The sequence below is a fragment of the Muscardinus avellanarius genome (assembly GCF_963383645.1).
Source record: "Muscardinus avellanarius genome assembly, chromosome: 16".
NCBI classification, from domain to species: domain Eukaryota; kingdom Metazoa; phylum Chordata; class Mammalia; order Rodentia; family Gliridae; genus Muscardinus; species Muscardinus avellanarius.
This window is the reverse complement of record NC_137802.1, coordinates 68217067-68238838: the sequence shown is the minus strand read 5'-3', so window position 1 is coordinate 68238838 and position 21772 is coordinate 68217067. Positions and strand designations below refer to the sequence as shown.

General features: G+C 56.9%; 1 protein-coding gene across 1 annotated transcript in view; it reads right to left on the bottom strand.

Moving 5' to 3' along the window:
* The window catches only part of TMEM104 (transmembrane protein 104), a gene marked incomplete at both ends in the record, with an annotated part of 60909 nt that overhangs the window by 28694 nt on the left and 10443 nt on the right, over nucleotides 1–21772 (bottom strand). Inside the window, 6 exons of the mRNA XM_080712730.1 lie at nucleotides 12632–12740; nucleotides 13307–13406; nucleotides 17530–17610; nucleotides 18697–18793; nucleotides 19204–19285; nucleotides 21546–21667. Coding sequence (XP_080568856.1) covers nucleotides 12632–12740; nucleotides 13307–13406; nucleotides 17530–17610; nucleotides 18697–18793; nucleotides 19204–19285; nucleotides 21546–21667 — 591 coding nt within the window. The remainder of the gene's footprint in view (nucleotides 1–12631; nucleotides 12741–13306; nucleotides 13407–17529; nucleotides 17611–18696; nucleotides 18794–19203; nucleotides 19286–21545; nucleotides 21668–21772) is intronic.

The following is a 21772-nucleotide window of genomic DNA, read 5'->3' as shown; positions in this document are numbered from 1 at the left end:
GCTGAGGGGGAGCTTCTGTCCTGGTGGTGAAGATGGGACGGGAGGGGCCAGCTGTGCATGGAACTGGTCCAGTCAGGGCAGTGGCGCCAGCTGTCAGCAGGCCCAGGGGCTGAGGAGGGGTTTGTGTGGATGTCTGGCCTCTGACCCTGCAGGGACAGCCCGGCTAAAACACTGTGTTTAAGACAGCTCTGTCCCAGCCCCGCTGGCTGTGGATACAAAGTGAAGGAGACAGCGTCTGCCCACCAGAAGCGCCCGAGAAGGCCGAGTCACTGCGCAATGAAAAATCTGACTAATGCCGAGGACGGGGAGGAGCAGCCCACAGATGGCAGCTCAGAGGAAGGGACCTTGGGGCCCAGTGCACAACAGGGCTCCTGGACTGTGGGGGGGGCCAAGGCATGGCATGGCCCAGAGCTGGCGTGAGGAGCTCCCTGGCAGGGGTGTCAAGGGGAGGGCGGTATGAGTATGGAGATGGGCGTTGGGATTTGCCTCTTGGGGAAGTGCTTCTGGGGGCCTTCCAGCAGGGAAACAGGACTCCGATTTACCCAAAAGCAGGTTTGAAAGATGCGAGTGACAGACACAGACCATCTCCATGACCTAGGGACAATGCTCACACTGTGCTGTGCAATGGCGGGCCTGGACTGGGCGGGGGCTGGACCAGCGGCCCCAGGCGTGGAGAAGTGTACTCACCTGGGCTTGGGCTTATGTCACAGGACCCGGGAGGACTCCTGCTTCCTGTCTATTTAACTTTTTTTTCTTTCTTTCTTTCTTTCTTTCTTTCTTTCTTTCTTTCTTTCTTTCTTTCTTTCTTTTAATGTACTGGAGATTGAATTCAGGGGCATTCTACCTTCAAGCTATACTTCCAGCCCTATTTTTTATTCTTTATTTTGAAACATGGTCTCACTAAGTTGCTGAGAGCCTCACTAAGTACCTGAGGTTGGCCGCGAACCTGCGATCTTCCAGTCTCAGCCTCCCAAGCACTGGGATTACAAGCGTGTGCCACCACGCCTGGCCGGACTCCTGTCTCTTCCAATGAGGGTTTAAAGGGACTGTAATCATGTAGACTATGAGCATGAGAAGGGGGTGGGGGCGGGTAGCTGCCCCTGATTGTCCCAGGAGCCTCCTTAAAGGCAGAGGGAGGGCCGTCCACCCATCCAGTAGGGCTCTGGAGAAAGCCCCTTGGTGGGTAGAAGGCAGGGCGGGGGAGGGCAGGGCTCTCTAGAGGTGACAGGGAGCTGTGGAAGAGAGCGGTGCCTGCCTCTCCTGGACCAAGATAACAGGTGCAGAGACCCCAGCCTCACGTGGGCTACTGGCTTGCTTTTAGTTACTGCCGTCTTCGCACAGAAGCAGCTCTTGCCTTGCTTATTTATGCTAGATGGCAAAGAGAAGGGGGAGGGTAAGAAAAGGAGGAGGGTGAGAAAAGGGTAGGTGCTGCGACCTCACCCTCGTGAGCAGGGCAGCTGCGTCTGCTTGGCCTCAGCCACTGTGGCCTGGGGAGCCACTGCAGGGGCTGGGCCGGAGGTCTCCTTGGCCTAGACAGGACCCCAGAACAAGAGGGCTCTTGAGCTGTGGATGGGCTGTGTCCTGAGTGGCAGAGGAAGGGGGACTCTCTAAGGCATCAATCCAGCCCCTCGGCATCTTAGGAAAAGGCACCCCCCCACACACACACACGCACAGGCACATGGTCAGGAATGAAGCCTTGGGCTCGAGAGAGCCTACAGGGCTGTTGGCGGCACCCTGACCAGCTGGAATCTGGCCTGGGAACAGGAGGCGTTGCCCTCTCCTGCCTCACCTGTCCGGCACTGGGGCTAAGCTCTCTGAGAGGTGCAGGTGCCGCTCAGCATCCTCCCTCCCTCCCTCCGAGTGGCAAGACAGGTGGAGGTGGGGGATGCTCCTCCCTGGAGCTGGAAGGAGGAAGGGAGGAGGGCAGTCAGGTGCCCAGGGCGCCCCTGCGGAGAGGCGCACACGGGCCAAGCTGGCTCCGCCTCTTCCCTGCTGACGTCTGACCTGGAAATAGACCTGGGGCTGAGCAACCTTGGAGGCGGAGAGGGAGGGGACATGGCACATCAGGCTGGCTGATTAATGAGCTCTGTCGAACCCAGTGTAAGAAATTACACTGCCCCACCCCCTGCTTCCTCCCTAGCTGGTGGTCCATGCGAGAGGCCCTCCATGGGGAGCTGGCACAGGGCGTCAGATTCACAGGAAGCCAGAAGGCTATGGGAGAAGCATTGAGCAGGGACACGGGAGGACCTGTTGGCCTCAGGTGACAGAGCAGCCACCAGTAAATGGATCCTGGGAGCCTTTTTCTCCTAAAGATACACAGAGCCTGAAAACAGGCGTGTGGAGACGGGTGCTGCTGCTCCCTGTCTGCCCAGGGATGCTCTATGTGTCCCTGGGATGCCACTTGTGGCCCCAGGCTGGACACCTGTGGATGGCCTGGCCACCTCCCTTTCCCTGGAAGTCCCTGACAGCTGCCCCACCGCGGTGCCTCGGAGTGACCTCTCTGTGGGGGACTAGGTGCCAGCGAGAGCCCTGCCATTGGGAAACACAGATTCCTGGGTCTCGAGGTCTAAGAGTCCGCTCTAGTATTGGGCCTGGTGTAGCACTCAGCAATCTGTATTCTTCTACTTTTCTATGCTGGGGATGGAATGTGGTGCCTTGTGCAAGTGCCACACAAGCGTTCTACCACCGCGCCGCACTCCTAGTCTGGAACCTGTTCTCTCTCTCTTTTTTTGGGGGGGGGGGTACTGAGATTGAACCCAGGGGCATTCTCCTTCTGAGCTATTCCTCCAGCCCTATTTTACTTTTTATTTTGAAGCAGGGTCTTGCTAAGTTGCTGAGGCTGGCCTCAAACCTGTGATTCTCCCACCGCACCCTCTCATAGAACCTAAGGGATTGAATCCAGAGGTATTCTAACCCTGAGCTCCATCCCTAGCCCTTTTTATTGTTTTGTCTAGACACAGGGAGGGTCTTGCTAGGTTGCTGAGAGTCTATGTTACTGAGGCTGTACTTGAACCTGTGATCCTCCTGTGTCAGCCTCCCAAATACTGGGATTACAGGCATATACCACAATGCTTGGCAAAACCAGCTTTGTTTTTTTCTTGAGAGGGTACTGGGGATCGAACCCAGGGGCATTCTTCCTCTGCTACAGACCTGTTTTATTTTTTAATCTTGAAACAGGGTTTCGATAAATTGCTGAGCCTGGCCTTGAACCTGCAATCTTCCTGTCTCAGCCTACAAGTACTGGGATTTCAGGCAGGCACCACTATGCCCAGTAGAACCCGTATTCTACTTATTTATTTATTTTGGTACTGAGGATTGAACTCAGAGGCATTTGAGCTACACCTCCAACCTGATTTTATTTCTTACTTGGTAATAGGGTCTTGCTAGGTTGATTCAAGTCTCACTACTTGCTGAGGGTGCTCTCGAACCCGCGATCTTCCTGTCTCAGCCTCCCAAGTCCTGGGATTACATACAGGCGTGTGCCACCACGCCCGGCAGAATTTGTATTCTTAACAAAGGCCTGAGGCACTCTTGTGGCAGGGTATGAGAATCAGACACTGAGAGTCAATGCTGAGGCTCTTGTCTCTGATCCGAGGAAGGGCAGAGCGGGACAGTCCTCCTGGTAATGGCTGACCTGCCTCTCAGGTGGGGCACAGCCTCCCTGTAGCAGCCGGAACTGTGTGGACATCACAGGCCGGAGGGACCTTCCAGCCCAGGGCAGCGTCCAGCACCCAGCACCCAGCACTGGGCCCTGCATGCCGGTCCCATCAGGGTCTCTGGGGAATGCCTCAAACTGCTGCTACACAAATTCTTGCCATCACCCAACCAAACGCGCCCTCTGATTCTTCCTCCTGGGTTCACACTCTCACCTGCCACCGGCCCAGCAACACCCTCGGCTGCACCTCCCTCTGCGCCTGAAGGCTTATTAAGATGTACCTTGGTCTGCTCTCTGCTGAGCCACAAGACTTCCCAGAGCTCATGCTAATTAATCACATGGCATCATTAATATGCATCCTAATTGCTTAGCTCTGTGTCACGCCCTTCATCCTCACGTCCCACGTGTTTTTTGCAGCCTGGAACTCCTCTGGGTTTCTGTGTCTCCTTCTGCCTCCTAGGGGCAGGGTTGCGTACCCAGAGACCTCCTCTCTGCACACAGGTGTTGAGTTTGAGCGTGTGCAGGACCAGCGCTGCTGGCTGGGATATGGGCTACATGAAGGCGTGTAGTCATTAGAGTGAGTGCTTTATTTAATTAAACAATTATTACCAGGGCCCCGGGGCTCTATTTAGAAAGGCACCAGGTTCTGCTTACAACATGTACCCTGTAACAGACAGTGGGCGTCATTTAGGGGACAGCCCTGCCTCCCAAAGCCCAGCAGGGCCACCAAGTGTCACAGGCTCACCTGTGGGACAGGAGCGGGCATGGGACAGAGAAGGAAATAGTCTGGCAGTACAATTTTCTGCCAGCACAAGACACTTAAGTACATTCTACATTACTCTGGGAATATGGGAAAGGTTGCTGGAAGGTTCTGTAGATTAGTTTTTTATGCACTGCGTGTGTGTGTGTGTGTGTGTGTGTGTGTGTGCGTGCGCGCGCAATAAAAAAAGGTAGGGGAAATCTGCAACTAACAACTGCGATATTTCCTTAAAGAATACAAAGTCAAGCTGGGTATACTGGCACACGCTTGTAATGCCAATCCTTGGGAATCTGAGACAGAAGGATCTCAGGTTCGTAGCCAACATCTGACAATTTAGCAAGGCCCTCTGTATCTTACTGAGACCCTGTTTCCGAATAAGAAATAAAATTGGGCTGGAGGTTTAGCTCAGAGGTAAAATGACTCAATCCCTGGTGCCCCCCCCCCCCACACACAAAGTTATGTTAAAAGACACGTGTAGCTCTGCCCAGCACCAGGCGTTCTGGCAGCAGGGTGGAGGGGCCTGGGGATCTGCCTGTAGCTTCTCGAGGCGAATTACCTGAGGCACGTTTGAGCCCAAGTGCACACGCACAGACGTGGGACAGGTGGAGATCAGCCCAGTGGCTTAGGAAGTGACGTGCACTCAATTTTTAATCCTGACGGTGCCGCTCGCAAAAAAGGAGGGCTCGCACGTCAAGCCCAGGGTCTGCCTGGGATCGGTGTGAAGCGTGTACAAGAATGGTCCTGAAAAAGCTCCGTGCAGAAGGTCCCCAGCAGGGATGAACACTCCCCACGGAGACCTATTTGGAGGCTTCCCAACCAAACTGGCCTGTGCGCAAGGTCCATGGGCGTGTGCTACAGCGCCACCAAGCCTCCCAGCTCGGGGACACGTGCGGGCGGGTTGTCCCTGGTTTAGGCCAGGGGGGCTGCTGACCATGCCCACTCCAAGCCGCATCTGCCTGGTTTGGTTTTCCAGCCACATGAACTGGGTTTTGGGCTTCTGCATCCTGCAGATGGATACACAGATGCCTTTCTTCCCTCTCACAAGAGATGGGTCCTGGAGTTCTATTTATGAGTACTTATTTTCCACAGAGTAACATTTTAAATGCAGGAGGGTAGCTAAGTGCTTATAAGAGACCTGCAGGGAGGCCTTCTGTGAAATAGGGAATTACTTTGTAACAAATAATTACCCCCTAAGTTTGTTGTACACATTTTTTTTGGTTGTTGTTGTTTTTGGTGGTACTAAGGATGGAAGCCAGGGACATTAATTCTCCCTTTGGGCTACACTCCCAGTCCTACTTTAAAAAAAATTTTTTTTTTAAAATTTGGAAACAGTGTCCTGCTAAGTTTCTGAAGCTGGCTTCAAACCTGTTAGCCTCTTGTTTCAGCCTCCCAAACACTAGGATTGCAGGTGTTCATCTGGTTGGTTTCTTAAGAGCTAGTGTGATACATGTGTGTGTGTGGGGGCAAGGTTATGGGTTACATAGCACACCGATCGATCATTTTTCCTTTCTGTTCGCTGGAAGAATGGCGAGAAAAAGGACTAATGACCCAGTAAATCAAGTGCTTCCTCAAGTGCACAGGAGCACCTGGCTTGCTCTGGGCGAGTGATATTTGCAGGGTAATAAGTACTTAGTACTTTCCTGACAAAGGGGAAGGGGAGGGGGGACATCCTAACAGGGTGGGAGAGATAACTCAATCTGCCAGGCCCAGCAGGGGGCCTGAAGGGGGGGGTTGGCACCTGGCTCAGGAGCTAGACCTGAATCCCCTTTACCCCAGGGGCCCCAATTAGCACCAAGGGCAGCTCCTCGCTGTGGGTGGGGAGGGTGGAGAAAGCACCACTCCTGGCTGCCTTGAGATCCAGAGTCCCAGACTGGCCTCTACGGAGACGGGAGGAGGTGGCTCGGGGACTGAGCGTTGTCCTCTACCTGGTGCGGCAAAGCATCAGGGACTGGCCTTGGCGAGGCAGGAAATGGGGCCTGATGGATGGTGGGCTTAATGCCAGCTGACAGACCCATGTCCCTGAGCGCTCCACTAAGAACAAAATCCTCTGGCTGGGCAGGAGGGAGCAGCCTTGGGCCAACACCGATGGGCCAGGGTGGGGCTGGGGGAGTGGTCACAGGGTGGCTGGGGAGGTCACTCAGGTGTCCTGGGGGGCTGGTCTGGGGCGATGCTGGCGGCAGATGGGGAGGTATGGGGGAACGGGAACCGGTGCCAGGGCCACAGCAGCAGTGGTGGAGTGACGGCAGCACAGTGGGCATTCATGGGGCCCCTGTTCAGGCACTGGTAAGACAAACCACAGTGTCATAGAGCGAGTGACAGGTAACCCGAATTTCATTCTGAGAGGGTGGGAGGCAGGGGAAGCCCATCAGAAAATAAGAGGCTGCTCCAGGATGAGATTATAAAAGAAAAACCCAGCCCTGTCCCCTGTGTTATCGATTTTCTCGAGAAAGAAAGAGACAAGCGAATCCCTGCACACCCATCACTCCAACCTGAGCGCGGTGGCAGCTGGAGGCTCAGTATCAGGCCCTAGCTCCATCCGGGCAGCAGGCGCCAACCTTTGGGGAGACAGGGAAGACATCGATTCCTCCTCAAAACCCCATCTCCCAAAGCAGAGGCTCAGCCGGACCCAGGGCCATGCATGTCCCTGGAGGCTCTGGGCCACACTGAAGCCCCGACCCCTACATCACAGCGCATGCTTGGTGGCCGTGGGGCCCTGGCCTGGTCAGAACTATTCTCTCTGCAGCTGTGGGGGCTGCCCAGTTGTGATGCTCATCCTTCCACGGGTGAGCGGGGGACAAGGGAACAGCTCAACAGCTCTGACTTCTAGACCCTCTGGAGCAGGACGCGGAGCGGGGGACGAGAGGCGGGCTGGGGGCAGCCCCAGTGGACCCCACGTGGTCACTGAACTTCTAAGGAGACACTCAGACGCCCCAGACTCCACAAGCAATGCCCCTGCACCCCAGGCACCAGGAACCCCCTCTTGACTTGCTCTGGTTGGTGCTGGGCCAAGACCTAACTCATGGGAGCCAGAGAGGTGGGCGCACGCGGCCCAGAGAAGGGGATCAGGCGTGCCCAGCCCGTCTGTTCTCCAGGCAGAGGGTCCTGCTCCCGGGGCTCAGCTGGGACCAACACACATGGCTCCAGACCAGCTGGGGTCCTGTCGGAGTTCTTGCCAGCCCTCCCGAGAGCTCACCTCCCTATCTCGCAGGGCCTCATTTCCATCCAGGTTCGGACACTGCACCAGTCTGGGGCAACTGTCAACTGTTTTCTCCCGGAACCGTGCTCTGGGGGCACCACCGCCGTGGAACACAGCCCGAGGGTGCGGCGCCATGACCTGAGAGCGCCGGGTCCCACGCTGGAGCTGCTGCCCCAAGACCTGTTGCTTCATGTTCCGTTTCCCCCCTCGCTGGTCCTGAAGGCCTCTAGGCCACCTCCTGCCCCAGAACGGGTAAGAATAAATATTCAAGGGATGGCAGCGGCGACCCACTTATGAGCACACGCCAGAGCCCCAGGGCACAGCGGATGCTGAAGTACAGAGACGGTGGCGGGGGAGGGAGACGTCCTTGGGAAGAGGCCCTCCAGTCCAGCCCCTCTTGCTCCACCTGCTGGGAGCAGAGGGCAAGGAGACACAGCGCATCTGTCAACGGGTGGGACCTGCAATGGCGTCACCCACTCGACGCCACGCACAGGTGGCGGTGTCCCCACCCCCTGCAAACGTCAGGCTTCCAGGCTGGACTCCAGCGTGGGCATCACAGCTGGCGCCTCTTTGCAAGTGGGGAGCAGGGGCCTGAGTGCAGGGCAAGCTGGAGCAAGTCTGCTGGGGAGACAGGAAGACCAGGCTGGCAGTCCAAAGAGCCGGGCTGGACCTGGGGAAGCCACCACCTCCGAGTCTCTGTTTTCCCAGCTGTAAAATGGGACACTGCCTCATTCTGTGTGGCTGGGAGGCCTAAGTCAGAAAAGCACTCTTTGGTAATTAACGTGCTACACCCATGTGGGGACCATGGTTGGGAGGAAAGTCCAGGGCTGGGGGTGGCACGGCCACGTGGGTGCGGCATTCCTGGCCCATCCCTTTAGGAAAGAGGGCATTTTCTCCTTGAGTGGCAGTACTTCAGGAAGAAAGTATTTGGTTGGCAAAGGGGGCTGCCTGGTATTTCGAGTGTTGCAGCTTGAGTGGGAGCCAGGGAGCATCGGAGAACGTGGTCTCCTGGAAGAGAAGGAAGACGGGGCTCTGGGTGAAGGTCCCCTGCGCTAATCCTAGCCCCAGTCTCAGGGAGACCTTGCTGTAGGAGCAGGCTGCCAGGCAGGACTCTCCCATGCGCCACCGCTCCCCCATGGGGCTGTCTGGAGGATGGAAAGATGCCCTCCGCCTGCAGAGGGTGGCAGGCTCCTGCCAGGCACTTGTGAGCTGCATCTCTCCCGAGTCACTGGTGCCGAGGGTGCAGCTCCCAGCGCCTGAGTTCAAGGCAGGATAGCACACTGGGGTGACCCTGTCCCAGCCCAAGGCAGCCAACAAGGGCCCGCACTCCATACAGCCAGTTTGCGGCCGGGTCTCCAGCCTGGATAAGCTCCGCTCCGCCATCTGCGCTCCCAGCTCTCTTGGGCGGGTGCCTCTGGGCTGCCTGTGCCGGCAGCACCTGCCCACCTGTGAGTGACGCCGCCGCCCGCTCTCAGGACTGGGGAGTCCCCGCTGTGCCCTCAAGGCTTCCCTCTGCCACGCACTCGCAGGAGGGCTGGATCCTGGGCCAGGGGCTGCGGGAAGGAGGAAGCCTGCCTGACCCCAGGTCCTGGATGGAGCCATTCACATGCCGTCCTACTGCTCTGCCGGGGTCCTCTGTGCCCTGGCACAGGAAGGAACCCAATGCCAAATTCCGACTTTCTTCCTGACTAAGGCTGGAGAAGCTCCGTGGAGAGAATCCCAAGCCGCTCCCGCCTGGAGGAAGGTTACCGCTTGAAAGGGCGGGCGGCTGACACTTCCCACTGCACTTCTGAAGGCGCAGGCGTGCGGGGAAATGGCGGGGCCCTGGGAGTCCAAGGGCAGCCGAGAGCAGGTGCTGATGACCCTCGTGGGCCCTGGCCCCGCTGGCTCCAGCTGTGGCAGCCTGCTGGGACACCCATGGGTGCTTGTGAAGCAGGGGACCCTCCGCCCCACAGCACCCTGTGCTGGGGCCACCGCAGTGAAGGAGGAGAGACTGACTCATGTCAGCTGCGCTGGGCGTCACGGGATGTGGATGGGGGTCGAGGGTGCAGAAGGGGAGGAGGAATTTTCCATTTGTTAAGGTCAAGGGCTTTGGGAGGCGACTGGTAACTGCCGGTGGAGAAAGCTCTCGTCTTGGATGTAATCGTGATGCTACGCACAGGCTGGCCTCAGAGACAGTTAAAATCCCAGATATTTTCATTCTGTGTGTGCCTTCTCAGGAACTTTCCCAGGAAGGAACAGCAGAAGAGAGAGATTTCAGAGGACCTTTTGAAAATTAAACCACAGTATAGAAGCCTATACCTTTTTTTTTTTTTTTTTAAGGTACTGGGGATGGAACCCCAGGGCATTCTACCTCCAAGCTATACCCCCAGCCCTAATTTTATTCTTTATTCTTTATTCTTTATTTATTTTGGTGGTACTGGGGTTCCTGAAAACCCTTCTACCTCCAGGCTACACTCCCAGACCCATTTTATAGTTTTAATTGGAAACAGGGACTCTTAAGCCAGCAAGGCTGGCTTCAAACTAGTGCGATCCTCCTGTCTCCGCCTCCCCAGCGCGGGGATTACAAGCTTACAAGCGTGCGCCACCACGCCCGGCGTGTATTCTTTATTTTTAAACAGGGTTTCACTACATTGTGGAATGCTATGTAGCTGAGGCTGGCTGTGAACCTGTAATCCTCCTGTCTCAGCCTCCCAAGAACTGGGGTTACAAGTGTGCACCCCCACCTGCCTGCTGCCTTGTAGAAGCATGGTTGGCAGCGGAATCAGACACGGCCGGTGGTGAGAGGCACGTGGGGTCTCTAGAAAGGTTGGGTGATCTGAACGTGAATGGCCAGGGGTAAAGAAAAGGATGGCCCTCTTTCCAAGATCCGAAGAGGCCACTTGCTGGAATCCAGCTCCCCTGAAGATGTGAGGGGAAGGCACCCTCATCACCTGGGAGGGGGCTCCATCAGGGGAAAGAAACCCACATCCCTGCTACCCTTGTGACTAAGGGAGGGAGAGAGGCCCTGCAGGGAGCCGTCAGTGCCAGGCCTTGGGTGGGAGGCTCCACTGTGCGGCGCGACCTGGGACCCTGAAGCCACAGACACAGCAACTTCTGAGACAATGCCCAGGCCACCTGCCTCGGTTCCTGGGAGCCAGGCAGACCAGCACAGGTCAAGCAAAAGTGCCAGGGCAGACGCACCCTGCGGTGTCCCAGGGCAGAAGCAAAGGTGCCGATGGCCCAGAGAACAGGCTCTGAGGGGCTGCTGCTCCCCCGTCCCCCGCCTGCAGCCTTGGCCTCCCTGCTGGGAGCATCACAGGCACTAGGACAATTAGTTTTATGAGTTATAAGTGTAATATCTGGGAGATGGAGGCAGTAATGAATGGCTGTCTGCTTTCCTGAGGGTTTCCTTCTGCTCCATCAGTTATTGAGACTCGGGGAGGGAGGCTTCCAGCATGCAGAAGGATTATAGGGAGAAGGGAAGGAACAGTTTAACAAGGCGATAATGACGCTTCTGAAAAATTCACCAAGCAAGTGGCAGGGGCCAGTCCTCCCAGTGCTCGTGTCCGTTTTGCAGGTGGGCCAGGCAGAGCGTGCAGGCTCCAGCAGCCTCCCCCAGGGACGCACCTGCTGGGCCGCTGGGCCCCTCCCTGGAGCCCCGGGATATCCTCCTTCACCTCCTCCCCGACCATCACGCAGGGGAAGGCGCGATCCAGAGGGCCTGTGCTTTAGCACTTCTAATGCTATGGGGCTCGCAGGACCTCAGGAGGGCCTCTCTGGCCTCGGTATCCCTGGCTGCCCTGCGGGCTCCGGCACCACCTCTGAGGCGGGGAGAGGCGGAGTGGGCCACCCGACCATTAGCTTGCTGCCAGATTCCACCAGACCTGCCGCGGAAGGATTGAAGACACAACTCTACGGGACAAATTCCCAGCCACGGCAAGAAAGCCAGCCGAGGCCATCCGCCCACCGCTCCAAGAACGCGGAGGCAAACAACTCTCTCCCACGGCCCGGGCTTCAGCAGGACCACAGGGCGGGGCGGGGAAGGCAAAACACACCATCCAGTGGCTCCTGGGGTGAACACATCCAGATCCAAATAACACCGCTGGCAGTGCCTGCGGAGCCCGGGCCAGGACGGGGAAAAGGGAGCCAAGGGGCCACTGCCCCAAAGGCCTGGCCGCCTCCCGGCCCACCTCCTTCAAATCAGCTAAGTGGCCATATGTCCAACTCTGTGGCACCGAGCACACCTAAACTTGTGCCCGCACGGAGGAGGGCCAGGAGGAAGCAGAGGATATTAATAAATACTGCAAAAGCTGGAGGAAACCATTTCTGAGCCCTGCCCGCGAAGCAGGCAGAGATAAATAACTGCCCTGCTTTGTATCTTATGGTGGAGGCCCGCCTGCATCCTGTTCAGCCCCCCAGCCCCCCAGGCACGAAGCAATCAAGAGCGAGCCTGGAGATTCGTGCTCTCCCCTGTCCACGGGGAGGCGGGAAGATGGCCAGGCTGATCCTTCAGTCTACAGAGTCTGTTTGCAACCAGGGTCCATAGCAAGATGGATCATTCTGCCTGCCACCCTCCTGTCCCAGCCTCCTAAGTACTGGGATTACAAGTGTACACCACCATGCCTGGCTAAGACGCTGTATTTTAGAAACAGGTAAAAATACTTAAGGCTGCACGGACTGGCATTATCTTCCTTGCGCACAGGCCACGCCAATCTTCTCTGATTGTTCCAACTTCAGTGTATGTGCAGCTGAAGCGAGCCCTGCAGCCTGGCACTCTTAAAGCGCTCCGCCGAGAGCTCCCCGCGAGCCCTGAGCTCAGTCTACACCGGTTCTCAGCCTTGGCACTGACGAGGACCCAGGGGCCAAGCCCCAACGCACTGGCCTGGGAGCCAGGACGCTCTGGGGCTAGTCTTGTTGACAGGATCCGTTTTCTGCCAGGGCCCCAGTACTGAGCTAGAAGGCGGAGGTGCGTAGGCACTCTGCTCTGGGGAAAGGCGGTCAAACGCGCCGGCCACCCAGGCTGGGCGAGGCCACTCACCAGGTAGATGCGGTAGGCGTCCACGCGGCGCAGGGGCCCCCAGCACCGGTCGGTGTCGTTGTACTTGGTGTCGGTCTCCACGCCGCAGGAGTCGTTGCCAGCTGCACTGCTGACAGAACAGTGGCAGACTCAGGCTTGGGCTGACCCCGCTCAGCGGGAAAGGGACAAAAGCCATCCCGCCATGCCTTGATTTTTTTGTTTTTTCAGTATTGGGGATGGAACCCAGGGACATTCTACCTCCGAGCGACACCCCCAGCCCTAATGTTTCTTCTTTATTTTGAAACAGGGTCTCACTGAGTTGCAGAGGGCCTCACGTGATCCTCCTGTCTCAGCCTCCCGAATGCTAGGATTACAAGCGTGCGCCACCATGCCCAGCTATGACTTGACTTTTCATTAGTTATCTTTTAGGCCCTGCCCGCCTTGTTGGTGTAGAACCATTTCCTGATGACGCAAGACCCCCCAGAGGGGCTCTAAGCCAGCTTTTCAGTGGGGCAGGGAAGGGAAGCGGCAGTGCAGAGCGCCTCCTGAGGACGGCACAGCCCACTGTGGAACAGGGAGGAAGGGGCCTGGGGCGTCCACATCCCTCCAGGACCCTGGGCTGGCTTCTGTGCCGGACTCTGCCCCGACTGGCCCAGACCACCCACCGCTGCAGCCAGTGTGGGGCGGGGTACTCACCAGGTCACCTGCATGAGGGAGAAGGGCACAGCCGCGGCGTAGATGGCCAGGTCCCCGTACAGGTAGACGATGATGCAGAAATAGAACAAGTTGACCCCCACTGAAAGCAGCAAAGCCACGGGTCAGGGACCAGGACACATTTGCGCTCCCTTCTCATGACTAAATCTCTACCCTTCCCGTGGCCTTCAGTTCTCCAAGCCGTTTACTTCCTACGAGAAGTGGAAACATGACCCCAGAGTCCTGGTACTCATTCCAGCTGGCTATGCGGCGATGCTGGCAGGGGACGCGCTGGCTTGGGACTTGCCTGAGAGCTCGCTCACCCGCACACCTGAGAAGGCTCACTGGGGCTCGGAGGTCAGAGAGGTTTGTACTCTAGACAGGGGAGGTCGCTCTCAGGCGTGGCCGCCCGGGGAGGAACCGGGGGCGCCTTGGCACTGGGGACAGGCTGTGCGTGTGGAGGGGAAGGGGAGGCGCTGGAGCCAGGAGCTGGAACACCCAAGAGCATTGGGGCCAGGGCTCCCTCTGCAGAAGACAGGAGAGCCCTGCTGGAGAATCAGAGTACAGAGAAGCTGTCAGGAAGTGGTCCAGCTCTCTGAACCCGAGAGCACATGGAGCCTTCACTGATTAATCACCCAGTGCCCGGTGGCCCAGGGCGTCTGGTGGGCTGGGGAGAGACAGTGCTCCCGGCGGGCCGCCAGCCGTGCTGATGTGGAAGGTGTCTGGTGCTGTGTCCCTCTGCAGAGGCACCTTTGTCCCCCATCACTGCAGGGTGTGCATTAAGAGATGGGCACTCGGGGCTCTAGTCCCGATTCCAGGGGACATCCTTCTCATGCTGAGCAAAGCCCTGGACGTCTTCCATCCTCTACGGTGAGAATTTCCCCCGTGCGACCTTCCATGCACGATTCCAGCTCTAAAGATCGGGGGCAGCAGCTCTGAAAATAGCAGCTGGAGATCTACGACCTAAGGGCCGAGGCCGCGCATCTCAAAGCCCCCCTCTCGCTCATTGCTGAGTTTGGGGTGTCACTGGTCTCAAGCTGCTGGCTTCTCGGAGAACAGAAAGAAATGAAGTGACAGTTTCCCTCTAGTCCTGGTGGCTCAGGAGAGCCTGCGAGGCTTCCCGGGGGAAAGCCTGGGACACGCTAGTCCTGGCTATTTGAGGTCAGTCCTGCTCCTAGGAACTTAGGGGAAAAAGGCTTGGAAAACGTGGTTTTCCATGGGACCCACCAGAGCCCGGCAGCTGCTTCCAAACACGCTAGCTGGCACATCAGAGCTGGCCTGGTGTCCAAGCTCGGAGTCCCTGCGCCTGCCTGAACCTCGCACCACAGGCTCCTGGCCCAGCCGGCCCTGGCTGGCTTTTCTGCTCGGACACCGAGGCCTCTGAGGACGCATCGTCCCCTCCTCACCCCTCCCGCCACCTGCTGACACCAGTGTCGGCTGTTTATAAACTGCCATCGGCCCTCCCTGATCAATACAGTTTCATTACTAGACACGGAGCGGGCGGATCAATGGGCTTCCTGAGAGGATGTCGATGGCCAGCCCTGGTATTTCTAATTATGACACATGAGCGGGGAGTCCGAGGGGCCCTTTCACAGAGGCGGCAGCCCTGTCTCAGGTGCAGAGGACAATCCGACAATCTGTGAGCTATGGACAGAGCAGAACAGGGGTGATTTTGCACCCCACTTGCCACTGGGGACACCTGGCAACTCTGAGAAGAGTCTCTGGGTTTTGTTTTGTTCTGTTTTTTTTTTTTTTTTTTGGTGGTCCTAGAGACTGAACCCAGGGCCATTCTACCTCTGAGCTACACCCTCAGCCCTATTTTACTTTGTGGTACTGACTGGGGATGGAACCCAGGGGCATTCAACCTCTGAGCTATATCCCCAGCCCTAGTTAATTCTTTATTTTGAAACAGGGTCTCACTAAGTTGCAGAGGGCCTCACAAGTTGCTGAAGCTGGCTGCGAACCTGTGATCATCCTGTCTCAGCCTCCCAAGTCCTGGGGTTGCAAGTGTGCACCACCATTCCTGGCTCCTACTTTAGTTTTTAACTTGAAACAGGGTCCCACTAAGTTGCTGAGGCTGGCTTTAAACATGTGGTCCTCCTGTTTCAGCCTCCAAGATATTGGGATTATAAGCTTATGCCACCATGCCAGGCTTTTTTTTTTTTTTTTTTTTTTTTTGGCACTGGAGATTGAGTCCAGGAGCATTCTACCTCTGAGCTACTCCCCTCTCCTCCCCTCCCCCCTCTTTCTTTCTTTCTTTCTTTCTTTCTTTCTTCCCTACTTTCTTTCTTTTTGTGGTACTAGGATGGAACCCAGGCACATTCTAACTCTGAGCTACATCCCCAGCCCTATTTTTTATTCTTTATTTTGAAACAGGGTCTCTCACTAAGGTGCAGAGGGCCTCACTAAGTAGCTGAGGCTGGCCTCGAACCTGTGATCCTCCCGTCGCAGCCTCTCAAGTACTGGGATTACAAGCATGAGCCACCACACCCGGCTTTTATTTTTGTTTTGAAGCAGGGTCTCACTAGGTTGATGAAAGTCTCACTACTTGCTGAGGCTGTCCTTAAACTTGCAATCCTGTCTCAGCCTCCCGAGTACTGGGATTACAAAAGCACGTGCCACCACGCCTGGCTCTGAGGACAGTCTGACTGTCACAACTAGGAGGTGCTACTGGCAGCGAGAGGCAGGATGCCGCTTGGCATCCTATACTGCCAGGAAAGGCCCCACAAGAAACCTATCTGGCCCAACATCAACCACATAGAGCCCGAGAAGCCCGCAGCAGACAACGAGGAAGCCCCCTAAGCGTGGGGCTGCCTTCACACAAACCTGCTATTTTCTATTACATTCGGATGAACTAGAAGTCTTGACTGTGGGGGTTGAAATGATCTAACAAACCACTAGCCAGGCGCGGTGGCATGTGCCTGTCCTCCCCGCTATTCAGGAGGCTGAGGCAGGAGGAGCACAGGGTTGAGGCCAACTCAGGCAACTTAGTGGGAACCAGTCTCGAAGTCAAAACAAAACAGGGCTGGATGGAGCTCAGTGGTGGGCGCTTGCCCGGTGGGCGTGAGGCCCTGGGTTCAGACGCTGGTACAAGCAAAGCACCAGTTCTCAGCGCTCTTACAGGATCACCTTTCTCCCTTGGACGTGCGCTCCGTCTTACCAGCCTGCATTTGGAAGGGGAGAGGCTCCTTCTCAGGCTGGTGAGAGGGGGAGAGAGAAACGGAGCACAGGAAGAGCGCAGGAGAGGGCCAAGCACGGCCGGGCGCTTTGTGAATCCTGGGAACGCTCTCCGAGGCAGGAGAGGGCTCATCACCTCTCCTGGGCTGACCTCAAAGCGCACGGCCAATGCCAGCAGAGGGCTCGGCATCCTCACGCGCAGTGAAGGCTCTGGAGTCTGCGGCTGCCCTGGCTTGGAGGCCGCCCAGCCCTCCGGCAGAGTCAGAGTCACTACCCCGGAGGGGCAGAAGGTCTCCCCAACAGCTGCCAGGGGAAGGATCCACTGGGCCTGAGCCTGACCCTCGAGGAAGCAGAGCACGTTGGGCATGAACAACTGAACTCTTTAAACGGCTCGTCTTCCAAAAGGACAAGATTCGCCACAGAGGTGAGGGCGCCGCACTGGCAGACCCAACCACCCAAGCCTGGAGTTGGGATGATCCCTGTAGGCTGTTGTTAGATGCCAGTGAGGAGCGGGCAGAGAGGGAGGGGGAGAGAGGGAGGGGGAGAGAGAGGGAGAGAGGGAAGGAGCGCATCACCTCCAGCTCAGGGCCACACACAACCCCAGCGTGGGCTCCTGGCGCCCTCTGCTGGCCGCCGTGAGGACCCCCCCCCCCTCAGTCGCACACAGATCCCACCAATGTCAGAGGGAGTTGTCACAGAGAGAACAGGCCAGAATAATTCAGCAAAGTAAGAAGCCATCAAGTGAGAGGCACAAAACTGCCAGCCAGCCGGCCTCCCTCGGCCTCCTCTGTTGGGAAGCTGCCCAGGATTCGTGACCTCCCCTAGGGTGCCAGCTCTGGGTTCCTCATGCCGAGAGAGAGAAAGGGAGGGCTATGAGGAGACTGAGCCAAAGTGGCCCCCCCGGGGCGCTTCGGCAGCAGGCTGGCAACCTGCTGCTCCCCGTGGCCCGGTCCCTAGTTGCCGTGGAACCCACATCACAGGGCAGGTCTGCAGGGAAGGCCAATTCGCCCTTTCCCCACGCTGCCCTGTCCCCAAGAACTATTTGTTACCTTTATTGAAGAACATGGAGGCCATCTGTCCCATTTCTACCCGGTCTGTGATTTCAAAAAGGGCAGGAGATGTGCGCCTCTCTGTGGAGTCAAAGAACAAGGCAGGGGTGCTCAGTGGAGTCTCCGGAAGGAGGGAATCCTCGGGTGTCCCAAACTTGGGACAAATGTTTCCTCTTGGAGCAGCTTAAATCTTTTTCTTTTTTTATTTTTGTGGTGTTGGAGATCAAATCCAGGGTCTTGCCTGTGCTAGCTAAGCACTCCACTGCTGAGCTATACCCCAGCCCTGTGTCTATATATTTATTTATTTACTTATTTACTTGTTGGTATTGAGGATTAAACCCAAAGGCATTCTATCTCCAACCCACATTCCTAGCTGTATTTAATTTTTATTTCTGAAATAGCCTCTTGCTAAGTTGCTGAAGGCCTTGCTAAGCCTCCCATCTGCAACACTCCTGTCTCAGCCTCCTGGGTATTGGGACTACAGGTGTAAGCCATCACATCCCTCTGTCTGTATTTTTTTTTTTTTTTTTTTGGTGGCACTGGGGTTCCTGGAAACCCTTTTACCTCCGGGCTACACTCCCAGTACCTATTTTTATACTTTTTTATTTGGAAACAGGGTCTCTTAAGCCAGTGTGGCTGGCTTCGAACCTGCGCAATCCTCCTGTCTCCGCCTCCCAAGCACGGGGATTACCAGCGTGCGCCACCACGCCCGGCCTCTGCCCATATTTTTAGAAGGAATTCGGGGGGGGGGGGGTGCTCCTTCTAGAGTAGAGGGAGAACAAAGACCCTCAGCCCTGGCCCAGCTGGAGCAGGGCTGAGACTGCAAGGTAGGGTATGTTTACAGAGGGGTGGGTGAGGGGTGGAGACACAGACCACACTCACTCAGGGTTCTGGTGTACACAGGGTGCAGAACCAGGCATCTGATCATTTCAGTAACAGCAGGGCTAGTGGGAAACTGAGGCACAGGGCAAAAGTACCGCTGCTAAGGGCAGAGCCCGCAGAGCCAGGCCTGTGCCTGTGTTCCGCTTACTCTGCCATGGCGCCTTCCTAGGAACCCACCAGCCTAGAGGATGTCTGTGGGGAGACTCCCCAGGGCCCTCTCCACAGAGAAAGGGGGCCCTGCGGACCAGAGGGAAGCGCAGGGCCTGCCCCAAGCCCAGGACTTACGCACAGACAGGATGGGCCGTTTCTCTGCCCGCTCGTAGCTGTCTTGGCTGAGAACGTCGCTATCGGAGGCCGTGGAGGAGTCGTCCTCTTCCTCTTCCTGGGGGTCGAAGGGATGGATGAGACGAGGAAAAGCCAAGAACACAGGCCTGCGGTGCTACAGGAAGCCCCAGGCAACGGCAAGCCTCCCAGCTTTGCTCTGTCTTTCTAGAAAGCACCTGATCGGCAAGCACCCGATGCACCCTCGCTACTGCACTAGAAGCTGGAGACCACGCTACACAGTGCCTGGGGATGAGGGTTCGGAGGCCTGAGCCGGCTCAGGGTGGGGCGGGGGACCGGCACCGTGGCGCTCGATGGCGGGCCCTGAGGCTTGGGGACCTGGGCTAGGTTCCTAGAACAACACGGTGTACGGCGCCCTCCCTGCAGGGGGACCAAAAGCGGCTGCTAAGACCGTATCTGGGTATACGACTGAACAGAGGCACTGCCCGGAGACACGGGCAGCACACGCACCTTGTGAGTCTCCATCCTCTTCCAGCGGAGCTGCGCATTGGCCGCGGCCATGGCCTCCATCACGAAGGTAGTTGTCACAAAGCTGAGGAGGGGCCACACGTTAATTGCAGGCAGGAGGTCGTGGAGGTACAGAAAGGCCAACAATGCCCAGCATTCTCTCTCCAGAGAGCTGTTCCCTACAGGGGACTCCCAGATGGGTCTTTCCTGGTAAAAATGTGTATGTGTGCTGGGCGTGGTGGTGCTTCCTTGTAATCCCAGCATTTGGGAGGCTGAGACAGGGGGATCACGGTTTGCGGACAGCCTCAGCTACCACTTAGCGAGGCCGTTTGCAGCTCAGGGAGACCCTGTTTCAAAATAAAGAATTAAAAAATACGGTTGGGAGTGTAGCTTGAAGGTAGAACACTCCTGGGTTCAATCCCCAGAGCCAGTAAGTAGCTCAGAGGTAGAATGCCCTTGGGTTCAATCTCCAGTATCAGAAACACCAGGCAAAACCCAAAACGACTTGCATTACTATGGCCTGACTCTCAAGGGCTCCTGGGAGGCAGCAGCGGGCACTTGCTGAGATGCCAGACTAGGGTGGCGAAGTCGTCTTTTCTGCGCCTCTGAACAGAACCCAGAGTCTAGGTGCAGCCGGAACACGGACGTTCTTGTTGACAGACGATACAGGGCGGCCGTCTTCCTGCTGATAAACCCTGAGGCTTGAAACTGCCCGTCATCAAACAAGCTGGGGCGAACGCTCGAGTCTCGAGTGCTGACCACAGCAGTGGGCACTGGGCCGCAGGCAGGCTGGCCGGGGAGGTGGGAGAGGAGCCCTCTGCAGTTACACCCACATGTCTCCGCCTCCGGGGGGGGTCGGCCAGGCCTGAGGCTCCCCGGCCAGCCACCTTGTGCTGCCGCAGAGAAGGGCTTCTCATTATCTTGCCTAACTGACCATTTTAAGGGCTTTTGATTTTCCCTTCTTTTTGGAAGTGAAACTAAAATCAATCTTAATTAAGGCATAAAGAGACTTCTCGTGGCTGCACAAAGCCAGCTCATTGATCATGTTCAAACATAAACGGGCTCAGCAAAGGAGGGGGCATGGCGGCCCCTACCTGGGGGTCCCCGGTAAGCGCTTTCTTGTTAGGCGGCCGCCTGCGCCGAAGGTCCCTTAAAGGGGACAGAGTCACAAAAGGACAAGGCCTTCTCGAGTTTCTGGCACCAGAGCTAAAAGTGTGTGAGTCAACAGTACCCCAGCTCACCTCGGAACTCCCAAAAGAAAGCATAAAGAAGCAGCTGGTCTCTTTCTACCTCTTACGACCTGTTCAGGGCTCAGCAGGCCTCAGCTGATTGGCTGCGTTCTACTTTCTAGGGTGCCCACTCCCTCCCCTCCCATGCTGTTCTATGAACCCCCCCCCCCCCCCCGCTTAAAACTGCAGCCCCTACCCCGTGCTTTTTTCCCCTATTCTTTTTGCAGTACTGGGGAATGAGCCTAGGGCACTCTACCACTGAGCCACAACTCCCCAGCACTTTATATTTTTTTGGTACTATGGATTGAACCTAGGTGCATTCTACCCCTGAGCAACAGCCAGCAACAACCCTGGCTATTTTTAATTAAAAAAAATATTTTTTGGGGGAAATAGGATCTTGCTAAGTTGCTGAGGCTGGCCTCGAACCTGCGATCCCCTTGTATCAGGGTACAGGTGTTCCTACCTCTTGTACGTGCATTCTTATCTGGCCCAGGGGGCTGGGCACACCTGCTCTTCAGTCCCTTAGTAGCCTGGGCCCTCTGGGAACCTCTTCAGAGTGCGTGGGGCCCTGAGCTGTAGCATGGCAGGCCGCCTGCTCGGAAGCTTGGCTATTGAGTACCACACCCCTGGCTCATGGAGCAGGTGCCCCCAAAGGCCTGGGGGACACAAGGCAGGTGGCTGAAGTGACCGCAGTAAGTGTACCTGTGTGCGTAGCAGTGACTTGGTGAGTCGTCGGAAGCCAAGTCTATATTCCACACTGATTCCCTAGATCCCCTTCCTGTTGCTGCGACGCGCCATGGCTAGGTGGCGTTCCCTCAGCGCGCAAGGCCCGATGGTTACAGTGATGAAGTGGGCCCCGGGGCAGCAATCTGCTGGGAAGAGCCAGCCAGCGGCGCGTGAGGCATCCCAAGGCCTCTCGGGCTTGTGCCCGCTCCATTAGCACCAGGCACCAGAGACTTCTCTGTCTCCTGTCTTCTATCTGGGCCACCCTGTTTAGGGCTCATTTACTTAAATCCATGGTAGACAGCAGTTTTCCCATCCCAAGTGCCTTCCTGTGAATTAAAGAGACATTCTGCCCCCGGGCAGCTCCGCCCGCAGCCCGCCACGGCCTCTTACCTCATGAAGCCCAGGAACACCAGCAGGAGCAGGCTGACGAGCCACCCGGCGCTGGCGAAGGCCTTGGGCATGGTGAGCGCGCCCGTGCCCACGATGAGGTTAAACATGTACACCAGCCCGACCTGGAACAAAGGAGTGACGGCTGAGCCCAGAAATGAGCGCGCCTCTCCCTCAACAGCTCCCGAGGGCCACCTGGGGTGCCGGGTGCCGGGACCCAATGTTAACAC